The sequence below is a fragment of the Myotis brandtii genome, unplaced genomic scaffold, assembly GCF_000412655.1.
Source record: "Myotis brandtii unplaced genomic scaffold, ASM41265v1 scaffold240, whole genome shotgun sequence".
Taxonomy (NCBI): domain Eukaryota; kingdom Metazoa; phylum Chordata; class Mammalia; order Chiroptera; family Vespertilionidae; genus Myotis; species Myotis brandtii.
Window position 1 is genome coordinate 5675638 of NW_005359064.1, and position 27952 is coordinate 5703589.

General features: G+C 41.7%; 1 protein-coding gene across 3 annotated transcripts; it reads left to right on the top strand.

Annotated features, from left to right (window-relative positions):
* The first annotated feature begins 341 nt into the window (after positions 1–341).
* Positions 342–27952, top strand: KBTBD12 (kelch repeat and BTB (POZ) domain containing 12). 3 transcript variants are annotated; one of them, XM_014540304.1, is made up of 7 exons: positions 342–600; positions 4825–6006; positions 10056–10326; positions 11627–11777; positions 21333–21530; positions 25057–25239; positions 26575–27952. In XM_014540304.1, the coding sequence occupies exons 2-6, from the start codon at positions 4937–4939 to the stop codon at positions 25236–25238; spliced, it is 1872 nt and encodes a 623-aa protein (XP_014395790.1). In that variant the 5' UTR covers positions 342–600; positions 4825–4936; the 3' UTR covers position 25239; positions 26575–27952. The 3 variants fall into 3 exon arrangements, with proteins under 3 accessions (XP_014395790.1, XP_005867014.1, XP_005867013.1); XM_005866952.2 differs by having other exon boundaries at positions 25057–27952; XM_005866951.2 differs by having other exon boundaries at positions 342–596; positions 25057–27952.

Sequence of the window (27952 nt, forward strand, 5' to 3'; positions counted from 1 at the left end):
TCTGCCCAACCAGTGTTTCCCAGGTGTCTCTGGGTCTATTTTTTATCATCAGTTTATTTTGTTCATTAGATTCCACATAGGAGTGAGATCATGTGGTACTTTTCTTTCTCTGCCTGGCTTATTTCGCTTAGCATCATACTCTCCAGGTCCATTCATGCTGCTGCAAATAGTAAGAGTTCTTTCTTTTTTACAGACTAAACGGATAGATTTGTCATTTTTAAAAATCTGACTTCCAGGTTCTCTTTAGAAATGTGTCCTCAGCCCCTCCTGGCGGATCTTCAGTGGCCCTGGCACGGGGGTGACCCGCAGCAGAGCGGCCTGGGGAGCCAGAGAGTCCTGCGCCCTCCCTCCTCCTCTGCCCTGAGCAGGGCGCGTACCTGGTCCCATGCCCATCCTGAGCGGCCTATTTATTCCGCGGCCGCACAGGCCCATATTAGGCGGTGCCGGTCCGTCAGGCCCGTCGCCAGCCGCCAGCGCCCTCGGCCCGCGCCCTCCAGACTCCGGAGCGTCCTGACAGCCAGGAGCGTCCTGACAGCCACCGGGCGGCCTCTGCGGAGGGAGCCAGGGGGCCATACCCCAAGCAGGGGCAGCACCGCGTAAGTAGGAGAGTGCGGGACACGCGGGCGCCTAGAGCCCTGTCTTGGTGTAGCGCTTCCCTTGCGTTGCCCTGGGCCAGCTCTGGCCAGCAGGGCCCAGCTCAGCAGAGGCCTCCTCCCCAGACCACCTCCACCCAGCCGGGCTCTCTTCCCCTTCCTGTCACATTATGCAGTTTGGTAGCCTTCATGGCGCTGTCATTCTCTGGACTACTAACTGCTTGATCATTTGCCTCCCTTACTAGACTGTAAGCTCCAGAAAGGTAGAAGCAAGCCTCCCTCTGTTCCAGGTTGTCTTGCTAGAACCCTGAAGAGTGCCTGGCACTTGAAAATTTTTCAATAAACATCGAAGTATCCCCGGGCAACTCTCTTAACTTTAAAGCCACGAATATAATTGCCGTGCACCACCCCCCCCCCCCCAAGGATTCTTTAGCAGAACTAATGAGCTATAAAGCATCTTTAAGCTCTTTAAAAAGTATAAAGCACGGTGAGAATGCAAAACACTGTGGACTCCTCAAGGAAAGAAGAAGCGTGTCTTATCTCCTGGCCTTCATTAAATGCCCAGTGTGGGGATGACTATTCCTATTAAATGAATCAGGCATTTGTCCATACCAGTGGGAGACTCAGAGTGCATTTAGGGTAGTGCACGTGATTAGATGTGCACCTGAGAGGTGGCAACTGGCTACTCAAGTCCTGCACATTGTAGTTGCCATGGGAATTAAGGGCCCACTGTTGCCATATTGCCCATTATTTTCTCTTTGTTAAAAAATATATTTTGTTGTTGTTGTTTTAAATATATTTTTATTGATTTCAGAGAGGAAGAGAGAGCGAGAGAGAGATAGAAGCATTAATGATGACAGAGAATCATTGATTGGCTGCCTCCTGCATGCTCCCTACTGGGAATCGAGCCTGCAACCCAGACATGTGCCCTAACCAGAATCGAACCCGGGACCCTTCAGTCTGCAGGCTGATGCTCTATCCACTGAGCCAAACCAGCTAGGGCTAAAAATATTTTTATTGATTTTCAGAGAGGAAGGGGGAGGGAGAGAGTAAGAGAAGCATCGTTGTGAGAGTAGAACATAGACCTAGCATGCCCCCTATCAGGGATTGAGCACAACCCAGTCATGTGCCCTGCCTGGAGTCAGATAGAATTGGGTTCAAGACTCAGTTCTTGCACCTGTGTAATGTGGCCATTTAATGAAAAGAGGTAAACACAGAAGAGTGTCTTAGTGTTGTTGCCTTCTATTAAGGAGAAATGATGATAAGTAGAGGTTTCTATAGTTCTTTTACTTGACAGTGTAATAATTGAAAGTATAATAATATAACAGAAGTGGAAATTTATAAAATTATAGTTGCAAGTACCTTACTCAACCTTTTCTCGATATTTTTACATTTACCACATATACTCATAAGGACTATTGAGTGCCAATAACAGCAATATCAGTTCAAACTAGCTTAAACAATAAAGGGAATGGCTCGTCCCTCAAAACTGAAAAATACAGATATAAGGCATGCTTCAAACTCCATTGCCCTGGATTCGCTGCTTCTTCCCCATATTGCCCTGGTACTGGCTTATGACAATATGGCTGTAGCAGTTCCAGACCTCTCATCTACATAGCACATGGACACCCCCAGCTGTTGAACCAGAGACCTGAACTACACTCTGATTAGGCCAATCTCAGATCTTACACCCATCCCTGAACCAGTCACAGTGGTGAGGGAGATGGGAGTCAATCCCACCCCAATTTCACCAAATGCAGGCAAGTTGGATGCTGGAGGAAACCCAACATTGTCCACTATAAAGTCGTTTATAAGATATTATGTATAATGTGTTTATAAGAAAACAAGCAGGAAATGTGCTAGTTATTGTTCTATTCTTAACCTCTCTTTGAAACTAATGCCATCTGTGTTTTTATTAAAATAGCCCTATTTCAAAATGTTTGACAAGGATGGTTTGGTTCCTGCCTTAAAGATATGAAATCCACCCAGCTGGTGTGGTTCAGTGATTGAGCATTGACCTATGAACCAGGTCACCTATTGCGATTATAGTTCAATTCCCGGTCAGGGCACATGCCTGGGTTTTGGGCTCGACCCAGGATCCAAGAGGTCACGGGTTCGATTCCAGGTCAGGGCTTGGATCCCCAGTAGGGGACATGCCAATGATTCTTCATCATTGATGTTTCTATCTCTCTATCCCTCTATCCCTCTCCCTTCCTCCCTCTGAAGTCAATAAAAACATTTTTTAAAAGAAGATATGAAATCCTAGGGGTTTAGTCATATCATTTGGGTCCTCAGCAACTCGCTTCTGTCCTAGCCACATCAAGATCAACGTTTTAGGAACTATGAGTCTGAATTGCCTGCAGCATATTAGATCTAGTGATCGTATCTGGAAGCTGCACTTGGCCTTCCAGTATTGTTAATGTCGATATCCTCTGAGGGAGTCTTGTACATCCATGCCACACTAAAAATGCTTAAATATGTATTTTCTTATAAGAAAGCTTTTATGCTTTTTCAACTTAAAGTAACAACTATTATCTGTAAAGTTGATTGATGTTCTTATGTATAAAGGAGCCTACATAATATGATTTAGGCTAGTCATAAGGTGTTATAGAAGAGTTCAGAAATATAATGACTCTTTTAACCTGCAAATCCTTGCAAATAAAGTCTTAAGCTCCTACTGAAATAAAACTGAGCTATTAATGCCAGAAAATCTGGCAAGAAGGGTTTTATTCCTATTTCAAGTATACAGATTCTGGCTAGTTGTTATAATTCCTTTTTATAGGTCTTAAAGTTGCCATTATATAATTAAACATTCCTATCATGCTTAACACTTGTTTCCTGAAAAGAACTTTAATTTCGCACTGAAAATAATGCCATGCCTTATTGAGACACATGAGAGTTCTAACTCTTTCCAGGATCACAGAGATTTAGAAAAAGTATAAAATTCACAGCTGCAAATGTTGTGTTCCCGTTGTTGAAATTATCACCTCCCCTTCTTTCTTAACCTCTTAGTACTGACTTTTCTGCCATTAATGTTTATTCTTATTGCATGCAACTCATAGCCAAGTACGAACTAGAAAGGATGACAGATATTTAAGATCCCCTCCTCACGTTAAGGTTACTGACTCGAGGAATCTCCTTCATAAATCAAATCTGCGCAGTCACTTCCTTGGAACAGCTGTTTCCATTTCCCTGGGGAAGATGAAGATGAGACATCTAGCTTCGAGAGACTTTTCATTAGACGAGTGCCCTTTAAGTTGAGAAATGATGCCGTCTCTGCTACTATAAAAAAAGGGAACAAAGAAACGCTGAGTAAGGAGGGAGGAGAGAGAAACCTAATGACTTTTTGCCTTTTCTAAGCTTAGGGTGATTTAGATGTAAGTTTCGAGTGTTGTGAAGTCTCAAATCAGCAGATATTGGGTTGTGCTTTCCAAGGCATCTGTATTGAATGGTTTGCCCCACAGCAACGTTTTGAGCAGAACTTTAGGGGACTTTTTTTTTTTCTTTCAGCCATACTCCATGGCCCCTGTTGTGACTTTGTGAAGTGGCCATGTTAACATTTGGGTGCATTTTGGGGAGATGCACATAACATTTCAGGTGATGTTGCATCTCGTCAGAGAGAATTTACCTCATGCCTCTGTACCAGCGGTTCTCAACCTGTGGGTCGCGACCCCGTTACCTCATGCCTCTGTACCAGGGTCGCGACCCCTTTGACGGTCGAACGACCCTTTCACAGGGGTCGCCTAAGACCATCCTGCATATCAGATATTTACATTATGATTCATAACAGTAGCAACATTACAGTTATGAAGTAGCAATGAAAATAATTTTATGGTTGGGTCACAACATGAGGAACTGTATTTAAAGGGCCAGAAGGTTGAGAACCACTGCTCTGTACCCACTGCCTGCAGGGAGGGCAGCTGTATTTGGTAACTGGAAGTGGAACTGCAAAATGTGCCCATCTTATGGCTTCTGTCTTCATTCACCATGGGAGGGAGGACTTGCCAGCCCCCCTAGAAAAGTCTCTGCTGCTGGTTAGGAAAATACAAATTTACTGTTTATACAATTGACATTGTTTTTAGGTATGAAAAAGTAGATATCTTAAAGTTAAACTATTCTGTTTGGAATGAATAATATTTATTTATAAATGCTTCTTTGAACTAATGCTGCATTTTTAATATTATAGAGACTTTTTTCTTAGAGGAAAACTGCTTCTTTTTCTTTCCCTCAGGAATGTTATAAGACATCTCTGTTGCTTTGTGAGTAATCAGACATGCAAATAGCCCCTCAAGAATCAAGCTAAACTTAAAGACGACTTACTTAGAAACACGGGAGAGTGTATCATGGAGTTCAGACTTGAGGGGAAAGAAAAATGCCAACATAGCTTGAATTTACTGAATAAAATTAAGCACATGAAAGAATTAGCGGAAATGGTCGATGTAGTACTCATAGCAGAAGGAGAGAGATTTCCTTGCCACAGATTGGTCCTGGCTGCCTTTAGTCCTTATTTCAAAGCCATGTTCACCTGTGGACTAATTGAATGTACTCAGAGAGAAGTGGTACTCTATGACATCACAGCAGAGAGCGTGTCAGTTATATTAAATTATATGTACAGTGCAGCATTGGAGATCAATAATTCCAATGTACAAACTGTAGCTATGGCTGCCTACTTTATGCAGATGGAAGAAGTCTTTAGTGTGTGTCAAAAATATATGATGGACCACATGGATGCCTTCAACTGTGTAGGTATCTATTATTTTGCAAAGCAGATTGGAGCTGAAGATTTATCTGATCAGTCGAAGAAATATTTATATCAGCACTTTGCGGAGGTGAGCTTACATGAAGAGATACTCGAACTTGAAGTGCACCAGTTTCTGACGCTTATTAAATCAGATGACCTTAACATTTCCAGAGAGGAGAGCATTCTGGACTTAGTTCTGAGGTGGGTAAATCATAACCAAGAATTGCGCAAAGAGCATCTTGTTGAGCTTTTGAAGCAAGTCAGATTGGAGCTTATAAATCCTTCTTTCTTAAGACAAGCCCTAAAGAGGAACACGATGCTTCTATGTGATGCCAATTGCATTGACATCATTCAAAACACATTCAAAGCCTTCAAGACACCCCAACAACACCCTCTAAACCTTCGCTACGGCATGGAGACGACTAGTCTTTTGCTTTGCATTGGCAATAATTCTTCAGGAATCAAGTCAAGACGTAGGAACTATGGGGATGCCAGTTTTTGTTATGACCCTGCATCACGGAAGACCTACTTTATCTCCTCCCCCAAGTACGGGGAGGGTTTAGGAACTGTGTGCACTGGTGTTGTCATGGAAAACAATGCTGTAATTGTGGCTGGAGAAGCAAGTGCCTCTAAACTCTCTAGACAAAAGAACAAGAATGTTGAAATCTATAGGTTTGTATCTAGCACTATATTTGTGTTTGTTTTCATTATCTTGCTTTGACATTAGCAACAGTGGCAGAAAACACTACTGAAAGAATGATCACATCTTAAATATCATGTAGTCAAAATTATCCTGTAATTATACATTCTACATATATGTAAAACTCATAATTAAATCACCCATACTTAAAAAAAAACTTTTTCTCTCCATTTGTTAAAAACATATAGTTGAATTTGCATAAGTTAAATGTATGTTGTGATTCCATTGTATATTTTCATTCTTTCCTTATTTATCAATATACTTTGTTTTTGAAGAACTTGATATAACTTTTAACCAGAAGAAAAATTAATTTCTACTGACTCCTTTGAACTGATTTAGTTTAGTTCCTGCTTCAGAGTACTAATTTTTTCCTCAAACAAAAATTACTAGTTATATGTCACTTTCCATTCTGTATCCTTAATTTGTGGATCTTCCCTAAACCTCCGACAGTATAAAATGTTTGTAGCCTAAGTAAGAGTGCTTCCACCCTAGAACTGTACGAGGAACAAGAGTGTCTGCTAAGAAGTAGCATATCCCCTAGGTCTTGTATGTGAGGACACGTACATTTGTTTACTATTCATTCGGCAAGTATCCAGTGAGTATTCAGTTCTTACATCTAACTGGGTAAGTAATAAATATGCACATAGAACACATACTAGACAGTAAAGCTCTCCTTCAATATCTTTCTCCTCTCAGTACTCTCTTACCAGGGTTTGTTAAGACTTTTCCATCAGAAAGTAATGCTTCTGGACAGTGAGGTTTCGACAAAGAAGAATTAAGAGGTCTGCTATCTTTCTGTCGCCTCTTAGCACTCAATGTTTCCAGCTATAGACCTGTCCCTTTTTCACATTCACCCTTTGGAGATGTGTTTTATTCCTACCTAGTAGAGAGAGGGGAGGGATTGCAGAGCCCTGAATAAATGATCTGGACCTATGCCCCTTGTGGCAGAGCATGTCACGGAGCAGAAGGGGCAGCCTTCTTCAGAATTACCAGGTCACCACTAAAGAGCCAAGATATCAGTCCCTACAGGAAGAGGAAGCTCTGGCTTCCCCAGCATGAGTCTCATAGATCCATGGCCACTTGTATTATTTGGTCTTGGTAAGATGCACTTCTTTCCACTTGAGAGCCTCTTGCTAAAAGTGCCTCAGGTCCTTTAAATGGCTCCTTTTCTTCCTGATCAAGATAGTCCACAAAACCGCCCTCGGAACTTTTTTAAATGTATTGTTGACAGTATTACAGATGCCCCCTTTGCCCAGCCCCAGTTCCACCCCAGGCCTTCCCTACACTATTATCTGTGTCCATGGGTTGTGCATATATACATATGTTCTTTTAATAAATGTCCAAGCCTATCAAAATGTGTTTCTGTTTTGATCCTCAAACATCTTACCTCTTAACTTTTTTGAAAGCCTGCTTCCTTTCTTACAGCATATGTCTATCTTATCTATCTGTCTTGAACTCAACCAGGTTCCCATCACCCACCAGTTCCTCCACGTTGGTCAGAATTGGGGTAAAAATATCAGTTACCCTCTTCATTTCCTTCAATAATGAAATTGTCAGAAGCACTGCTTTGGGCTTAAATGATACTTTCAGTAGTTGTCTGGATAGTTAAAACCTCACAGCACTACTGAAGGTCACTGTAGTGCCAATTTTGTGAAATGTATGAGAAATCAATTGTGGGATATTCCTGCTATATTATCCCTGTTTCTCATCCCTTTTATTTTTGTCCAGATGCACTTCAATTTGTTTGTACTCCATAGTTCATAGATTTTTATGCAGATATATTTCTTTTTGACTAAAAAAGGAAGCAGATTCATACTCTAGTCAGTCATTTCTTTTCAAAAACGTATACCTTTCCATCTCCTTTACTTATTTCCCATACTTCGATATACAGCTGAGGTTGTGTGTTGTTTTTAGACTGTCAACCTCTGAGAACATTGAATGTTTTGTCACTATTATTTTCTTTATGTCTTACCCATTTTTCTTAATAAATTTTAGTGGTTTTTTTTAATTTTTATGATTTTATTTGAGCCCAAACTGATAATTGCTGGGAAGCAAGATCTCAGTGCTCCCAAATTTTACAGTTTTATCTGGGCATTTTCTCTCTCCATTTTCAGTTCAAAATGTTAAAAATCAGATTAGCAAGTTGCCCAGCAAACATGTACATCCAAACCTTCACAGGATGTATTTCATTCTTGCCCTGTTTTCTTGAATCATGTCTCAGTAAACCAAAATGCATTTTTTAGTTCTTCGTGTATATTCATTCACTGGCTTTACTTCAGTAGTCCTCCTTTTTCTTATAAAATCCAGTACAATTTAAAATAGTCGGGGGGAGGGGGTGTAAGGGAAGGGGGAAAGGAGATATCTGTAATACTACCAACAATAAAAAGTATATTAAAAATAATAAAATAAAATAGTGATTCACCTGTGATGCTAGGGGCTCTGGTTTCCTACCTAGAATTTCATAAAAGACAGCTATTGTGAGGTTTGATAAATGTCTGTGCTCAGTTTGGACAAGCCAGCCATACCCTCTAAGAAAGGAGCATAAGCTTCCAACTTATCTGTCAGGCTTAAAGTGAAAAGTCATCTCTGGGGAAGAATGAAAAAGTTGACCTAAAACAATTGAGAAAAACTCCTATAAATATGATCAAATGTCAATATTTGACGCAAAATCAGTAGTCCATACGTTAAAATTGTACTCCATATAGAACACACACATATAACTTTTTCTTTGTTTCCAAACAGAATAACTTTTTTCCTATTTTCTATATTTTACTTTTTTTGTTGTTTTGTTTTGTTTTGTTTTAGCTTTGAATACATTCTGGATTTTCTAGGACAGATCTAATATCACATATGTTATCCCACTGTCCCCATAAGTACTTTTGTCCTTCTTAGACTGTCCCAAATCAAGATGGACTTACCACTATCAAGAGGCATGATAAAATGCTACACACGTGCGCGTGCACACACACACACACACACACACATACACACACACACAGAGATATAATCAATTAACGTGTTGGACTTCTGGAGGTATTGAGAGATCATATATCCTAATGTCCCTATCTCCCAAGATTTTTCTCAGGCTGACTTAATTATTCATGGAAGAAATCGCTGAAATTATCATATCTAGGGGATTAAAATAGATGTTAAATGCCCAACAGACGCCTGCAGGCGGATTTCCATACACCCACAGGAGCTCTTGATGCTGTTCTAAGCCAGTTAGAACCGCGAGAACAATCTTTAAAGTCTACACATCCTACATCATCTCATTAGAAGTCATTGAATGGAGATATTTTCAGATTTTCTGCTCAAAAACTTATTTCTTTAATGTAGTACTAAACTGAAACTTCTATTCCACAGAAGAGACTTTTTTGTGTTTATTTTTACTTCTTATTCTCTTATGGCAAAGTTACAAATGGTTTGCTGAAAGACTTTCCTATTGTATGTGTGTTAATCCTCACCAGGAGATATTTTTCCATTGATTTTTTGAGAGAGTGGAAGGGAGGGGAGAGACAGAGAAAGAGAAACATCGATGTGAGAGAGACACACATCGACTGGTTGCCTCTCACACGCTCCCCCACTAGGGCTGGGTGTTGAGCCTACAACCGAGGTAGGTGCCCTTGACCAGAATAGAACCTGTGATCCTTCAGTCTGCAGGCCTACGCTCTACCCACTGAGCCAAACTGGCTAGGCCTCCTATTGTTCTTGATTTTCTTCCCCAGACTTAGGAAATGAAGGCTAGTCCTGGGTAATCTGTACTTTTTCAATATATTACTTTTCCTAAAATTCTGCAGGTTGGTGTGGTTGTTTTTATGCACATTATATTTTGTTCATCAGTCCTTGAAAAAAAAACCAACCAAAAAGCCTGTATCACTATCTTATATTGATTCTTTTTCCCTTTCCAATTCGAAGAACTAAATCATATTATTTTAGTTGGAAAAGAAACTTGAGTGTGTTTCTTGGGTAAGTTGTTTTCATGTTGACTCTAATCCTGACGCCTCTCTCTGTTAATTGACAGGTATCATGATCGAGGAAACCGGTTTTGGGAAAAGTTATGCACCGCTGAATTTCGAGAGCTCTATGCTCTGGGCAGTGTCCGTAATGACCTCTATGTTATAGGAGGACAGATGAAAATTAAAAACCAGTATCTCATCACAAACTGTGTCGATAAGTACTCTGTAGAACGGGACAGTTGGAAAAGGGTGTCCCCCCTTCCACTGCCATTGGCCTGTCATGCTGTAGTGACAGTGAACAACAGACTTTATGTGATTGGAGGCTGGACCCCTCAGGTTACGACATTTCCTATGTGCCTACGTGGCATGGCTATGTTGAGTCTGGCTGCTGTGTTGGAAAATGTTGTGGTTGTTGAATACTAAAGGAGTATGACTTACATTTTTTATAAAATATTTTTTATTTTCTAGAATACTAAACTTAAGATTTTAAGCATTAAAGCAGTTTAGGAGAGTGAATTTTTAAAGTGTGTTACTCATAGACATGCCTTCATTCAGTATTCATGCTGTATTCTTTTTTTAAAATATATTTTTATTGATTTCAGAGAGAAATGAGAGGGAGAGATAGAAATATCAATGATGAGAAAGAATCATTGATTGGCTGCTGCCTTCTCGTCCCACACTGGGGATCGAGCCCACAACCCAGACATGTGCCCTAACTGGGAATCAAACCGTGACCTCCTGGTTAATAGATCAACGCTCAACCACTGAGCCATGCTGGCTGGGCTCATGCTGTATTCCTCATGATGCTTCCCATCTTGCTAATAATGAAAGACGCTTATGTTGAGGGATTATCTGTAGGGAGCATCTAAGGAGGAGGCAGAGAAGCTGAGTCCTCATCCAAGGACTATCTGCATAACTGCTGTGTGACACGAGGCAAGAACTTTTTTAAGGTCTTTTCCACATTTAAAATTCTTACTCTAAGAGGGAAACCAGAATGCTCATTTCCACAAAGTATATTGTGATTTTAAACACTGTATGTCTTAGCTGGGCATCAGCAGATAGAGAAATCAGAATACTATTTGTATTGAAGGCCCATGGAATGTTGACAAGCCAAAATTGAAAAGTCAATCGAGTGTGACCACAGTGCGGTCCTTTACCTTCTCTCGGGTGTTCCTCGCGGTGCCTTGGAGCTCTCACAGTAGTATCGTATCCCTCCAGCTGCCTTTTCCCACTGGCCATCTAGTCTTTCTAATAGAAATTAATCTTACTAACTCCTCGTCCACCCACATAACATAATTGAATTTATTTTTGCCTATATAATTTCTTATTTCTCCATATTTGCTTCATGATAAAACTGATGCTTTGCATTTATTTCATCAGCTTGGCCTTTGCCACGTATACAGAATATCATGCTCATTTTAAAAACTTAAACTTTACATTTTAAATTTCATGCTCTGTATCAAAAAGACGTACAGGTTTAATCACAGCTGATACCTGACACGTTATCTGTAATTAAGTTTTTTCATAACTATTTAACCTCTGTCTCTTTGGCTATTTGATTAGATTAATTGCATCTATGTACTCACAGAGATCTTTAAATGGTGTATTATTATATTGGTTGTCATATCTCATGCAGATGGATCTTCCTGATGAAGAACCTGATCGATTAAGCAACAAACTGTTTCAGTATGACCCCAGCCAAGATCAATGGACAGAGCGGGCGCCCATGAAGTACTCTAAGTACCGATTCAGTACAGCTGTGGTCAACGGTGAGATTTATGTCTTAGGTAAGAAGAAGCAGATTGCTAAAAGAGTATAATTGCTTTTTTTCCCCTCAGCAGTTTGCCTCAGTTAAAACAAAATATTCTCCCTTCCTCTTGCATTCCAATTCAAATGTGTACCTATCTAGCCAACGTTTTTCTTTTATTTCTTGTTTTCTAGAGCACAGTCAGATAATATTAAATGAAAATCCACTGACTTATTGAATGCAAAATTATTTTTTATGGAATTTTTAAGTCCCTTGGAATGTAAGACTAGTAGTGATACATCCTTATATATACTACCAGGAGAAATATTTTGAGATGGGAATGACTTTGGCTACCTTTAATTGATGAAATGTAAGTTTTTGCAACGAAATGTGATTATCTGTGCTAATAGAAGAGAAAGCCACCATAAGTAAGACAAGGCCACCGATCAGGCCAATCTTCTTCATTTGCCTCACCTACCTAATTTCTGTAAAGATGTTATAAAATAATTTTTATCTGAATGCATTTTTTCTTATTGCTTGAATATGTGTGGTCTTATACTAGCTAGTAGGGGTTGGTGAAAGACTGGTTCATTCCCACAAACAATCCTAGAACATCAATATATTTCCCCTATTCTTCCTCCTTGTTTTTTCCCCCCCTTTTATTATTAAGCCCTTTGCTCTTCTAAGCACATTCCATTTTCCTAACATCATCCTCTTTCTCCTTCTCTCCCTTCCCCCATAAATATGGGAAAGAATTAAACTGAAGTAAGGAGGCTGACTGGACCGGGGGAAAACTATGCCAATTCTTTATTTTGTTCTATCTGCACTGATGGCTAAGTGGAAAAAACTTAGGGAAGAGAAGGATAGCAAGAAGATGACAAAGAAAAAACCAAGCATTTGGATAGTTTTGGGGTTTTTTGTTTGTTTTCCTTAAGAGAAGCCATTATTTCTTGGATGTCTGCACAGCAAGAGGCAAAATAATTAATGTGCTCAAATATTAATAGTTTTATGATTTTAAGAATGAAAACATTATGTAACATAATTTATGACTATCTCAGTTATGAGACTCATTTGTAATTATAATCTTTTCTTCTGGATATATATTTGTTACTTTGTTACAACTATATGCTGTGTCATAGGCCCAGAGAAACAATATTTAAACTAGGATAAATTGCCTAGGATGTATAACTCAAGGGAGTGAAGGGCTCATCTACTAATTATGTTAAATTTAGAGGTAGTCAAAAGTGGGGTAAAAGTAATATATCAATTGAACCAAAGTGAGATTTCCCCCTGATGTAGAGTCACAACTAAGCTAGATGTGGAATAAAAATGATATTGTGTCTTTTGGTAAATTATCTGAGGAAAGACATCTTTTTGGAGGTTATACTTTATGGCATGAACAAATGTCCACTGAATGAAGGAAAGGAAGTAGATTTTAAAGGGTCTGTAAGTTTTGGGTAGGTGAAATGGAGAAAAGAGTGTGCTCTAGGAAAGGAGGTAATGAGGAAGGGCAGGAAAGAATAAGTAGGGAGAATGGCAAAAGCAGAAGTTTGGAGGTAAGAATGAAGGTGGTAAGAGTAGAGGATGAAAGGAGAGTGAGAAAATGAGCCCACAGGGGCAGGTAGCTGTGAGAGATAGAGAGTTGTATAGGTGAACTGAGAACCAGGTTTTCAAGGCTTATGTATAAAGAATTAAGAGGATAATAGAAATCAATGAGAAACTACAGAAGCAAGATGATTAAAGAATGTCTTAGGAAGATTGGTGAGGTGAGGATATAAAGAACAAATCAACGGTGAAAATTCTAATGACTCTAATTCTAGTGACTGATCAAGAAGATTTTATTTGCTAGTGTGAAAGTTGGCACTTTAATTAAAGGCAGTGTTTCTTTTCTAAAAATGTATGGCTTTTTAAAAGTTGTTGTTTTTTATTGATTTTGGAAAGGTTATGGGCTCAATCCCCAGTAGGGGGCATGTAGGAGGCAGCCTATTGATGTCTTCCTCTCTCATTGATGTTTCTCTCTCTCCCTCTCCCTTCCTCTCTTTCTCTAAAAATCAATAAAAACATATTGAAAAGAAAAGGGTTTGGAAGAACTGACAGAGTAAGGCCCAGACTTGACTTGCACATTGAAACTCACTGAGGCCCAATACTGGGTCAACACAAAAAGCCCAGGAGTTATTCAGAACCAGATGGGATAGAAATTTTGTAATTGCAGCTTATCTGGTACCCAGGACTCAGTGCTGAGTGCTATATTTTCATTTGAAATGTATTTTCAATTCCAGTGGAAATGTAGACGCTTCAAACATTTGATTTTCCCTCCAAAACCAAGCATAGTCCAGCTTTAACAAATGGAACTTGGTCTTCCCTGTTAGTTCTTTTATTTGATTTTCATGATCATCTCTTTTGAGGAGCAAACAAAATGCAGAGAGACGGTCGTGTTTTTTCCTTAGCCCGGAGAGAGAAAAACTGGCAAAAGACAGTAAAGGGTGAGCAGGTGAAGAGAATGGCCTGAATGCCAGTGAGGACCATCGGCCCAGGCTCTGTGAGCCCAAGACACCTGTCTACAGATTAGCATTGCCTGGCAGACCCAGAATTTGTAAAAAGCACGCAATGAGCCCGCTTTCAATGCTGTCCTGAAAATACCCAAGAACCCTGTGTTAGACTAAGAAAGGGACAAGAAGCGAGGTTCATGTCTTTTAGGGGCGTAGTCTCCAAGATGCGAGTAGAAAAAAGTCAGAGAATAGAAAACTCAAGTGAGAACGAAATGGTCACAAGCATTATATTAGCAGTGAACAGGCTGTATCTAACATGCGCGTCTAAAAGTGCCCAGCCCCTCAGAAGTGTGGGCCAGCTTCACTCCTGGAAGCTGACAGAATGCAAAGTCCCTTTCTACCTCGTATGATGGCACCTGACAACTCCTACCTCTCTCACCTGTTTATAACTAAATGCGTTCCTCTGCATCACAGGCAGGGAGCTTTTCTCCCCACTTGGAGGCTGAAAGGAAGGCTCAGCTTCTTTCTCAGCCCTTTGACCTTCTATCCAACCTTGAGAGAAAGTTGATCAGTAAGTCATCAATTACAGACACAGCAAATAATTAAACTGAGAGTCAGCAAGGTAAGATTTCGGCAGTATCAGTAGAATGCGTTCCTCTGCGTCACAGGCAGGGAGCTTTTCTCCCCACTTGAAGGCTGAAAGGAAGGCTCAGCTTATTAGCCCTTTGACCTTCTATCCAACCTTGAGAGAAAGTTGATCAGTAAGTCATCAATTACAGACACAGCAAATAATTAAACTGAGAGTCAGCAAAGGTAAGATTTCGGCGACATCAGTAAACACTTATTTACTTACGCAGCATGCTAGAATGTGAAGGAGAACGAATTAACATTATTGAGTAGCTAGTATGCTAGCCATTTTGCTTATATGCAGTACATGAGAATAAATAAAATTCTTATAGTGATACTTGTGAATAGGTATCCAGCAATTGTAAGTTCTTCTTTACCCTTGTCCACCTTTACATAGTGTGAGAAATGGCTCACCTGTCCAAATTTCAAATGATGGACTGGGAAACAGAAACAGGGCGAAAATGAGACTTTTAATAACATTCTTGAGAGCCGGCATCAGGGTAAGGCACACACGTGGGGCGGGGAACATAGCCTATTTATTTAGTCCCTCCTCCGGTTCCCCATTGGCTGCATCCTATGAGATCACCCGTTTCCTCACACTTCGCCTAGGTCTTGCTATCTTCCATTGGGCCATTAAAACTTTGGGCTGAGACCTTTCTAGCTGAGACCTCCACCTCCCTTTGTTTAGGGCAGTGGTCAGCAAACTCATTAGTCAACAGAGCCAAATATCAGCAGTACAACGATTGAAATTTCTTTTGAGAGCCAAATTTTTTAAACTTAAACTATATAGGTAGGTACATTGTTACTAACGTATTTAGCCTTTGCTAAAAACTTCCTCGTCCTCTCCCTCCCTTCTCCTCTCCCTCTCTTCTCCTCTCCCTCCCTTTGACTGGAATCGAACCTGGGACCCTTCAGTCTGCAGGCCGACGCTCTATCCACTGAGTCAAACCAATCTGCACTCTTCTCTCTTCTTTTTCCTTAGAAGAAGGAAAGGAGAAAGGCAGAGGGTTTTGAATCTGTACCAAAAGGAGGGATAAAGAACTCTACTTGGACACAGAGCAGTCCAAGTAAGACCCCAGAGGCTTGAAATAGTGTACAAGTTGGGGAATTATGATGTGTTCCAACCATAAAGTGAAAGAAAGGATGGAAGGAGATGAGGTTGGAGAAAGGGGTCCCAGGCTGTCCTCACATGGAAGTCATTACAAAGCCTCTCTTTCCCACACTCCCTCTTCACTCTTTCTCCCTTTCACCAGGTTCACCTATTTGCTTTAAAATAACCCCTCAATTGAAAATTGAAAACAATTCAGGCCTTAGGATTTTCACCTTTATCCTGAGAACAATAGGAAACCATTTGGCAGACTTATTTAAATGAGTGGTCAGAGCAGGTTTTCTTTTTAAGTTTATTCTCGTTGCTGCATTGAGAATGGTCTGAGAAGGAATGGACAAGAAAGATTTGGACAGAGCAGTCAGGTGGTGATAGGTAAGAGAGATCATGGTGAACTGAAGTGGTGGTAGCAATAAGATAGAAGGAGTATTGGACAGGTGTGGAAAGTATTTCTAAGGTAGAATTGATAGGTCTTGCTGATGGGTTGCATGATCTTTTACCCTCTCTGCATCCACCCCCTTGCGCATTTAACTTTGAAGTGTCCTCTGCCTCTGTCTCTGGACTTGACCATGTGCCTGGCTTTGGGTAATAGAATGAAGCAGAAGTGCAAGTATGGTGCTTCTAAGTCTACCACTAGAGAGGCCTTGCTCTTTCTTGTGTTTCTGTCATCTCCATGAGGACATTCCTGAGGTAGCTACTGGCATGGAACAGATCCGTGGCAGAGACTTGAAGTGCCCAGTCAGCCCAGTTGAGACTCCTCTAGATCAGTGGTCGGCAAACTCATTAGTCAACAGAGCCAAATATCAACAGTACAACGATTGAAATTTCTTTTGAGAGCCAAAATTTTTAAACTTAAACTATATAGGTAGGTACATTGTTATTAACTTAATTAGGGTACTCCTAAGGCTTAGGAAGAGCCACACTCAAGGGGCCAAAGAGCCGCATGTGGCTCTCGAGCCGCAGTTTGCCGACCACGGACTTTAGGGGAATCTTTCTGGAAAGTGTGCTATGGGCCACATGCACAGCTCTCATACCCTCTTCCCACCCCCCACATCCTGTTTGCTCTGGGGAAATTCAGTAACCACCTGGCCCGTGCTGTTTCTTTTCTTTTCTTTTCTTTCCTTTTCTTTTTGTGTTTTGTTTTTGTTTCTTTTCTATGAAGATGAATCAGAGGCATGTTTCTTACACACAATTAACTAATTAATCTTTGCAACAATTTATGAAATTGGTATTATTATTCCTAACTTATAGATGAGAGCATTGAGGCTTAGAGAAATTATATTGCCCAACATTGTCCAGTTAGTAAGTGGTGACACAGGCATATGAACCAGGGTCTGTCTGTTTCCAAAAAGCCTGCATGCTTTTTCCGTGACACATGGAAGCCTACAACAGTAAATATATTTTCTAAAGCTTGTTTCTAAAGCATATTTAGCAATGTAAGCCACTTTAGGAGCCTGTCAGAATGATTACAAAATCCCGCTCCTCTTTTGGATGCAGCCCAGGGGAGAATAGGGTAAGCTGCCACCTAAAGCAACCCTCCAGTCAGAGGGCATCAAAGAAGCACCATGGTATTCAAGGCACAGTGGGTGGCAAGTCCTTGGAGACGGTCGGAAAAGCACAGCGCCCCCCTGCCCTCAGCCAGCTCCCCTGCCAGGTTTTGCATGGGGAGAGATCTCCTCCCACACCCCACAGAAGGGGAAGACTCTAAAATAGCCAAACACAAGAAGAGCTGGTCTTTATCTCCGTAGAAATGATAAGGAGGAGGCATATTCTCTTCTGTAACCCATCACACACACCAGGAAAACACTAAGGTATATATTTTGCATTTGAAGTCCATTTGGGTATGACTTTAAAAGGTAATTTCTATTCATTTCTCTGTTCTGGAATAAAGTCAGGCTCAGGTTCTGATAGCAGGTAAATTAAAGATATGGAGGTCCCTCATTAAAATTCTAAAGATATGCTGATCCTACCCTAGGATTCTTCTCATCAAGAGAGTTCTCTTGTAGTGCTGGTGCTGACTTATTAATAGAGATCATGCTTTTATTTGATTGTTTATCTAATCAGGATTCACCTCCAGTTTAAGCTCATTAAGTCTGCTGTTAATCATCTTGCTGAAAGTGTACTTGACTGTGGAATTACATCCAAGTGCAAGGGAGAATGTGTTCAGGTATTAATGGTCAGAACAAGGACAGAACGCCCTGTAAGCCCATGTTGCCCTCGAGTAGAGCATGAGAACCATCTACCAACCAAATAAAAAGGGCACATATTTAGCCCTGGCTGAGTGGCTCAGTTGATTGGAACATAGTTCCATACACCAAAAGGTTGCAGGTTCAATTCCCAGTCAGAGTACATACATAGGTTTGATCCCAGTCGAGGTGTATATGGGAGACAACTGATTTATGTCTCTCTCTCTCTCCCTTCCTCTCTCTAAAAATCAATAAAAACATATCCTCACGTGAGTATTAAAAAAAAGAAGGCACATATTTAAAAGGTTGGTTTTGTAGAGTAAGGGCTGACATTATATTTAAATACACTCAGTAACAGAAAAATAAAGTGACAAGCATTCTAATTATCAAAAAACCAAGAGATGAATACCCATTCTTTGTATGCATTATGTTGGGGGAGCTTTTCTAATGGGCTTTTATGTGAAGCTTCTGAATTACATTCAGAATGTTAGTCCTCAATGTTTGTGGCCTAATTGCCAGTAACTTTCATTGCACCTGTTTACTTATACTTCTGCGGTGGTTATAATATGAAGAGCAGAGCTCTGCAGTTCACTGAGGAAAGCATGTCCCTTCCTTGGAAACACTGCGGCTCAGACTTGGCACTGTAATGCGCTAAATTATTTATCCAGCAAGATAAGAGAGAAAGTAGCTAAAAGCTTCCTGAGTTGGTAGCCTCCGTCCCTAAAGTCATATTGAGATAGGAAACAGGCCACCCTCCATCAGCAAAGAGAAAAAAAAGATTTCCTCCAAAGTCCTCTTCCATCACCGCTTATGCCTGGCACACGTCCCAACCATGGCGGAAATAAGCTGTTCCCAGCAGCCTTGGGTTCATTGAGCACTGTGTGGCAGGCACTGTGAAATCCAAGATGTGTAAAAAGTGGCCTTTGACTTGAATGAGCTTACAAATACATCCACTTGGACAGACTGAGAAAGCATAGGAAAAGTTAAGTTTCTCCTTCATTCGTTCCAGACACACGTCTCAGGCATTGTACTAGGTCCTGAGGATGCAGTACTGAAGAAAGATAAAAAACACAGATGATGATGCAAATACCATCAGACTAGTGCAATGATAGATAAAAGGTCTTAAGTAACAGTGTTCAGTAAGTGCCATGAGATCAGGGCAGTTCTTAGTTTTGGTTTTGATATTGCAGCAAACAACACAGCCAAGCACCAAGGACTCTTCTAGGGCCCTCTCTACAGGAAAGAGCTAGTTTAACCTGAGGCCAGCACTTTAAAGCCATGTTGTTGTTGTTGTTAATCCTCACCCGAGGATATTTTTCTCCCATTGATTTTCTTAGAGAGAATGGAAGGGAAGGAGGGAGGAGGAGGAGGAGGAGGAGGAGGAAAGAGAAAGAGAGAGAGAGGGAAACATCACTGTGAGAGAGACACATCCATCGGTTGCCTCCTGCACACACTCCAACAAGGGTGGGGCTCCTGCAACCCAGATACATAACCTAGACTGAGAATTGAACCTTCAACCCCTTGCTCCATGGGCTGATGCTCTAACCACTGAACAAAAATGGCCAGACCCCTTCAAAGTCTTTTGAATTGATCATGCAGATCAGGGATATCAGGTAATTGGGTATGCATGGAATGAGGTCACTGATGAGAAGAGTGTCTGCAAGTACAGGAGTGTCTCTCCTTCCAAGGAGCCATATTTCAGGTCAGGAAATATGGTCCTGACATTTAAGAACTTTCACTGTGGGACTTTGGAGGAGAGAAGAAAAAAGATCGCCTACAAACTTGTATTATTATTATTACAGTCTATTGGAAATTCTTACGCAAGTACTTTTCTCATAGAGGGTTGTACTTAAAGTCATACTTATGCACATGCCATTTCTGTTACTTGTTATAGCCTCTGGACTTCTGAGTCTAATTGTATCTCTTTTAAGGTTCTGCCATGATAGCCTCCATTTATTTGCATACATGGCTCTTTCAGGCCCATTGATTTCTTTGTTTAGTATTTTCTTTTTTATTTATTAATGATATCATAAATGATAACTTTTGTAAAATAAAACATTATTTGAATGAGTTCCTACTAATAATATATAAATTCTAATTGAATAAAAACAAAGACCTTCATACCAAATGATGTCATGTGAGGGGAGTAATAACAATATTAGTAGTTATTATTTAATGAACATGTATCATACTTGTGCATGGTGCTTATACTTTGCATTTATTTGTTTGCTTTTTAAAAATTTATTCTTCACAGCAACTCTATTAAATTGGTAGTATGTGTAATTGTTAACGGTTTGTAGATAAAAGAAGTGACAGCCCATTAATTTCTTAGTGTCAAGAAATAAGCCTTATTCATCTTTCTAAACTTCTTATCTCTTAGCACATTGCCTTGCATATATTAGGCAATTAGTAAATATCTTTTTAATGAACTGTATCATCAAAAGTGGAAGATACACTGAGCATTTGGGTTTGGACCTTCCTTTTACGCCAAACCTTAAATTTACCAAATAATGGCCCTTTCCTAATGGGGAAGAATTCATGCAACTTAAGAAGAGAGGAAAAGGCTTGCAATGATGAGGAATGGAAAGGACACATCCCTAGCCTGCAAGGTTGGTGAAATCATTGCTAATGATCAACAGGAAGGCAGATGTCAGTCAAATTATCCTCACATTCCAACCTGGAGTTCTTATTCTTTTTTTAAAAATATATTTTTATTGATTTCAGAGAGGAAGGGAGAGGGAGAGAGAGATAGAAGCATCAATGATGAGAGAGAATTATTGATTGCCTGCCTCCTGCACGAAGCCAATAACCTGGGCATGTGCGCCGACCAGGAATGGAACCATGACCTCCTGGTTCATAGGTTGACGCTCAACCACTAAGCACACTGGCTGGGCTCGAGTTCTTATTCTAAAGGGAGTGCTCATTGTGTCAACCAGTGTTGGATATTGTAGAATATAAAGCCTGCAATATAATCAGCCTTATGCATAAGAACAAGCAGATGGGACACTATGAATAAAAATGACATTTGGCTATGGAATACCTAGTTGACATCACTATTGCTTAGAAGTAACACCAAGCAAGAAAAAGAAATTTCAAATCTCTGATACAAACCATTGCAGGAAGGGAGTGCTATCCACAATAAAGTGTTTGTTCATAGTTAACTCATTTCTCTGTATCATTCTCTATAGGTGGAATTGGCTGCGTGGGTCGAGATAAGGGCCAGGTTCGAAAGTGCCTTGATGTGGTGGAGATATATAACCCTGATGGGAACTTCTGGAGAGAGGGCCCACCTATGCCAAGTGCCATGCTTTCTCTTCGAACCAATTCTACCAATGCCGGAGCAGTGGACGGGAAGCTCTATGTCTGCGGGGGATTCCATGGAGCAGGTATTGATCTATTTTTTAATGTTTTATAACCTGTGTTGTTGACTGAGCTTCTTAACTGACCCAGTCACCAAAGAATAATCCACATATTAGTGAGATCATACGGCATTTGTCTTTCTCTGATTGGCTTATTTCACTTAGCATAATTATCTCCAAGTCCAAAGGGTAAGAGTTCCATCTTTTTAACAGCCACGTAGTATTCCATTGTGTAAATGTTCTACAGCTTTTTTTTTTTTTATCCATTCATGTACTGATGGGCACTTGGGCTGTTTCCAGATCTTGGCTATTATATATAACACTGCTATGAATATAGGAGTGGATATATTCTTTCTGATTGGTGTTTTGGGATTCTTAGGATATAGTCCCATAAGTGGGATCATTGGGTCAAAAGGCAGTTCCATTTTTCATTTGATGAAGAAACTCCATACTGTTTTGCACAGTGGCTGCACCAGTCTGCATTCCCACCAACAGGGTATCAGGATTGCCTTTTCTCCACAACTTCGCCAGTACTTGCTTGGCTAATGTCAGGCACTGCCTGTAACAGGCGCTGGGCTAGCTGTTTGGAGCTACAAAGTGATCACAGTTTGCGGCTGTCTCTGCTGTGCCTGGGTGTGTGGGTGAGAGGCCAACCTGTGTAATAAGTTTGGCTTCCACCAGCTTCAAGCCTGGAGGCCCATCAGCAAAAGGCCCAGGGCACCCCCAGATCTGCTTTTGCCTGCCAGCTGCCAGTGAGAGCTTTTGGCAGAGCTTCGGGTAGCACATGCATTGTTTGAGATTGGGTCTCAGTGAGTCACCAGGTAGTGGCAAGTGGTATTCACCAGATTGATACAGACTCAAACTCGATGCCAGTGCTGGGTCTGAGGCCACTCAGCAAAAATCATAAGGACACCGATGCCAGTTGCCACCTGCCAGGTGCCTGGTGACCTTTATGGTGGGACAAGGTCTCAAGGAGTCATCAGGATGAGGTCAGCAAAGTTCATTCTGTTCTAACAGACCAAGATTTGGCTGTGTGAAGGGAGAGCATGTGAGGGGGAAATGGCTCTCTCCCTAAAGCTACGTAACTCAGTCTCTCTCCAATTCTGCCTGGACCTTTTCAAGAACTTTCCTAGATAGTCTGCATCATGGACTCAGGCTGGCCATAGCCAGTTGACTCCTCTGCAGAGTGTGAGCTCAGCAGAGCAGGATGACAGGGAGTCAGAAGGGTGGGGCTAGTGCATTTCCTTCATCTGATGCCTATGGAGGGAGTGCTGGACTCAGGAAAAATGGAGTCTGTGGCCAGTGTGAGAGAGGGGCTCAGTACAGGGAGCCTGGTGGCTGTCCCTTCAGCTCTCTCCCCAGAGCCACACAATCCAATCTCTCCTTGCATGACTACAGTCCACTCTGAGCCACCCTCCCTCTCTTGGAGCCCAGGGTGAGTGACTGCAAATGAGATTTTGTGTGCTGGACCTTTAAGAGGGTGGCTGGGTTTCTAGCAGACTTGGGTCTCTCTCTGGTAGACAGAATCCCCACTGATGTTCACAGCCAGGTGTTATGTGGGCTCTTCTTCCCAACTCTGGTGCTCCTGGCACAGGAACCGGTGTGGGCTCAAGGGGGACCTTTGCAGCTGAGCTATCCCTCTGGATTCTCAGCTACCATACTTGTGAGTGGGGCCAGCCCTTTTCACATCTCTGCCCTTCCTATCAGCCCCAATTTGGCTTCTTCTGTAAATCCTTGGTTATGAGACTTAGTTCAGCTAGTCTTCAAGTTGATTGTTCTATAATTTAGTATAATTCCAGTTAGGTTTTGGGAGGAGGTGGTTGTAACTTACACTTACTCTGCTGCCATCTTGTATCCCTGATAAATTTATAAATTATAACAATTTATATTTACCTAATAACAGACTCAAAATGTATACACTAAAAATTGATAGAAGAGCCTTAGCCAGTTTGGCTCAATGGATAGAGCATCAGTCTGTGGACTGAAGGGTCCCAGGTTTGATTCCGGTCAAGGGCACATGCCTGAGTTGCAAGCTCCATCCCCATTATGAGGCGTGCAAGAGGCAGCCAATCAATGATTCTCACCATTGATGTTTCTATCTCTCTCGCCCTCTCCCTTCCTCTCTGAAATCAATAAAAATATATTTTTAAAGATTTGATAGGAGAAAAAGACAAATCTATAATCTTACTGGGATGTTTGTAGCAGAGCTCTCTCAGTAACTGACAGAACCAGCCCACAAAAATCAGTGAATGTGTAGAAGAGTAAAATAACATGACCTAATTAACACATATGGAATACTACACCCAACAATTGAAAAATACACATCCTTTACAAGCACACATAAGCCATTGATTTTTATATGCCAGGACTGGACACTTTTTTTATATATTATCTCCTCTAATCATAACACAATTGTGAAAAAGACAGCTGGACTGGAACTCTTTCATTTGCCCCTGCAGACTCACCCTGTCCCTTCTCTATCCTGCTGTCTGTCTTTCACAGCTAACCTGTATGGGTTCCATTCACGGCTCCTTTCCCCTCTGGCTTCTGGTTAGGCTCAGCCAATTGGAGCCCAGAGCAGATGTCCTTGAGTGAAAGGAGAGTCAGTTTATTTATCCTTCCTGCCCCCTCCCTGCAGGGCTGCTGAGGATGGCTGCACCTATCTTCCCCTCCCTAAATCTGCTTCTGCCAGGCAGCACTCTCCAGACAGTTGCCCTCTGCAAGTTCCAGTACCCATTCTCCCCTAATGCCTTCCAGGTGGCCATGGTCCTTGCTGTTCTTAGTCCTGGGGTGCTGTGCCATGCCTATGGGTCTTCCTAAACTCTGCCCACACCTTTCCAACAATCCCTTTGCTAAACTTTTCAAATTAGCCAGGTAGAATATGCCATGTTTCCAGCAAGGACCCTGGCTATGTATTAGCATCTCTGTCTGCATTTAAGAAAACTTAAGCTCGCCCTGGCTGGTTTGGCTCAGTGGATAGAGCATTGGCCTGCAGACTGAAGGGTCCCAGGTTCGATTCCAGTCAAGGGCACATGCCCGGATTGTGGGCTCGATCCCCAGAGGGGGTGTGCAGGAGGCAGCTGATCAATGATTCTCATCATTGATGTTTCTCTCTCTCTCTCTCTCTCTCTCTCTCTCTCCCTTTCCTCTCTGAAATCAATAAAAATATTTTATTTTAAAAAAGAAAGAAAACATAAGCTCAAGGAGGTCAATGACTCCCACAGGTCATATGACTCCAGCTATACCTCCTTTCACAGGTGTAGAAATAGAACAGTTTCGTCTCTTGCCCACGGCATCAATAAATCATTAACATAACAGTGGAACATCCTTTCAACTTTAGACAATCAGTGCATCTTGAATAAATTTTTAATGTTAGTTGTAACTTGGCCTTTCATAGTTTCTTAAATGTCAGGAAAACTGTGTTTTCATTTGTACCTTGATTGTTTTTTTGTTAATTTTTGGTCTTTTAGAGAAAGTTATTTAATACAGTGATTATGAACTCTGAATTTAATACCCCTATAATATTTTATCTTCCCACTTTGCTGTTTTTCAGATCGCCATGAGATTATCTCCAAAGAAATATTGGAGTTGGACCCATGGGAAAATCAGTGGAATGTTGTTGCCGTCAATGTCCTCATGCATGACAACTATGATGTCTGCCTGGTGGCCAGAATGAATCCTCGAGACCTCATCCCCCCGCCTTCAGATTTGGTGGAAGAAGGCAAGGACCACTGAGGTCAGCATTAGAACCTTCTGTTGTGTCTGCAAAGGAGACGTTAGGAATGGAGAGAGCTCATGGGCATCCATACATGTGCTTTGCATGCATAGTGGCCCATGTGCAAAGCAGCTTGTGCTGGACACTGTGAGGGGGAGTGTGCAGAGTCCACCCTCAGGGACCCCACTTGGTTAGGGTGGACAAGACATTACAAAGACTGAATGTGGTGATGTCACAAGAGGAGTACAGGGTGAGAGCCACAGAAGTGCAGGGGGTGGAGGAATCTCACTCTGCTGGGGACTCAAGGACAGTATTGCCAAGAAGCAGGCCTTCATCAGAACCTTGGAGGATGAGGAGGAAGCAGTCCCATGTGTGCAATTTGATAGCGAGATCACAGATAGCTGAGTGAAGGCCAGAGGTGGGCCAGGTTGCCTGGACCACTGCCTTTCCTATAAAGGCTAGAAAGGTAGATCATAGCTAAATGACCAACATTTGGAAGACCAAGGACTTTGGACCTAGTCTCTAAGCAGGGAAATGATCTCAAAATAGTGGTGTGAAGGAAGACATATCTTTGTACTCTGTTCTGGCTTCAGTCTTATAAAGACTGTCTATTCTCATGCAGAATACTCTTCTGCTACAGAAACATTGTCCAAAAAAGGGCTAGCAGTGGACTGACTACAAGTTCCTAAGAGCCCAGGCACTCAAGCCAACCACAGTGAGCAGAGGAATTCCACCCTGGGTTGGGTCTGTGCCAGTGAAGGAGATATGGGGTTCTGTAGCCATGGTCCGCTCTTGGGTTGGTACAGAGGTTCCTAGATTGGACTTACCCAAGCTGCCCTTGACTAGTTCTCAGACACACAAGGCCTTCCACAGGCTGGTCCTGGCTGAACACACCTGGCCTACACCACCCAATCCAGGCACTGACCAGTCTCTGGAATAAAGAGAGGAAGCATACCCCTTTGGCAGCCGGTTGCCCTCTTGGGCCCAGTCTTTGCACTATCGTCCCCAAGGTTGAAGGGGGAGGATGGAACCTCCTGCTTCAGCCCACAGTTGAGCATAGTTAGAAAACAGCCACTCCCGAAACACATCTTAGGGATGACATTTAAACAACATCAAGGAAATCCATCTATTTTATTTACCTTCTATACTTCTGGAAGCACAGTAGATTCAAAGAATGCATTTTGATCCCTGATCTTTGACATCTTCTCCAGAGTTTCACCTTACACAGGCTCTCTTAAGTAGGAGTGGTTAGTAAATTCCCTAGAACTTTGTCACAGGCAGACATTCTTAGATGAGTATAGCTCTTCTCTGGTATAGAGTTGTGTGACTTTTGTGACCTCTATTCCATGTCCCCAGGTTCTAGCTGTTAAACCAGGCAGGAGAGATGGGTCCATGGATATGAGCCAGTTGGAAGCCTACTTCTGCCACCATGAAGGGGGGCCCAGTTAGACCCAAGGTAGGTTGTCCCCTAGTAGGCTAGACAGGGCAGGAGCCATGTCTGTCTCTCTTGCAGTTGCACCCAAGTGCCCACTGAAGTGCCTGGCACATAGAGGTCTTTAGGTGACCCGCACAAAGTAGCAGTTCTCAGTCTGAGGGCTTGGTCTCTGAGCATTTCCAGGAATCTGAGTTAAATGAGTTCATTCTTCTCCCTGCTGGAGGGTCTTCTAATCCATGGATTCTTTTTCTTGCCGAAAAGGCAGAGCAGTTCTTCCCAGAGGGCTGTACTGGCTGGTGGTGTTCATGGTTGAGGAGCACCCCCACAGGCCTCTGCTTGCCTAAGCTCCTCTTAATGGGACCCCTGCACCTGCTCCTATTTAAACATAGAAGCTGTCACATTTCCCTGGATCAAGGAGGCCTTGCTAGCGTGTCATGACACATTTCTAGATGCATTGGGTTTCAGATCTAAGCTTTAGTCCCAACTCTGCTACTTAGCTAGCTGTGTGATCTGGGGCAATGTAACCTTTCTAATAATGCCTTATTTTCCTCATATACAGAATGGGAAGAAAAATGCCTTATAGGGTTGGTGTGAGGATTGAGTGAGAAAACGCTGACCAAAGTGTGTGTAAGATACTAAAACAGTAAACATTTATTAGCTGCCATTATTATTATTATCATTACTGTTGCACTCAGCATTTCCCAAAGCGTGGTGCCCAGAACAGCCCAGTGCTTGAGTGCAATCCCTTGGGATTCTAGGGAGAGATGTGGATGTGGTTTGAGATAGCTCTTAATTTCCCAGACCCAGCCTTTTGGCTCCTCCATATGGCATGCTGAAACAAACAGTGGTTTGCTTTAGTGTTTTCTTAAACTCTCGTGTTTCTTGACTGACTTTCACATTTGTAATTCAAAACTAGACACTTCTGCCCTCCTGTTGTTACATATTGGTAGAGATTCATCTTTGAAACAAGGTTTTCCTATCGATCCTTTTTCACTTTAACTGAATGCTGTCCCAATAGCACATGGAGGGCTCTTAGAAAACTTTGGCTGTTTGCTAGTTCTCCTCTTTATGAAGCAGAATTGTTTGACACTGAGCAATGGGACCTAAAAGGGAAGTGATCTGGATGCTGAGGCTGAGAGAAGACTGCAGCTGTCAAGCACACCCCCGTTCAGTGTGTGTTCTTAAAGAAAGCATCATTGTTCTCTCTGATTGACTTTATAATGAGCAAATGCTTTGAATTTGAACTTGCAAAATTTTACCAATAAACGATCACCTTCATCTTGTTTTTCATATTGCAAA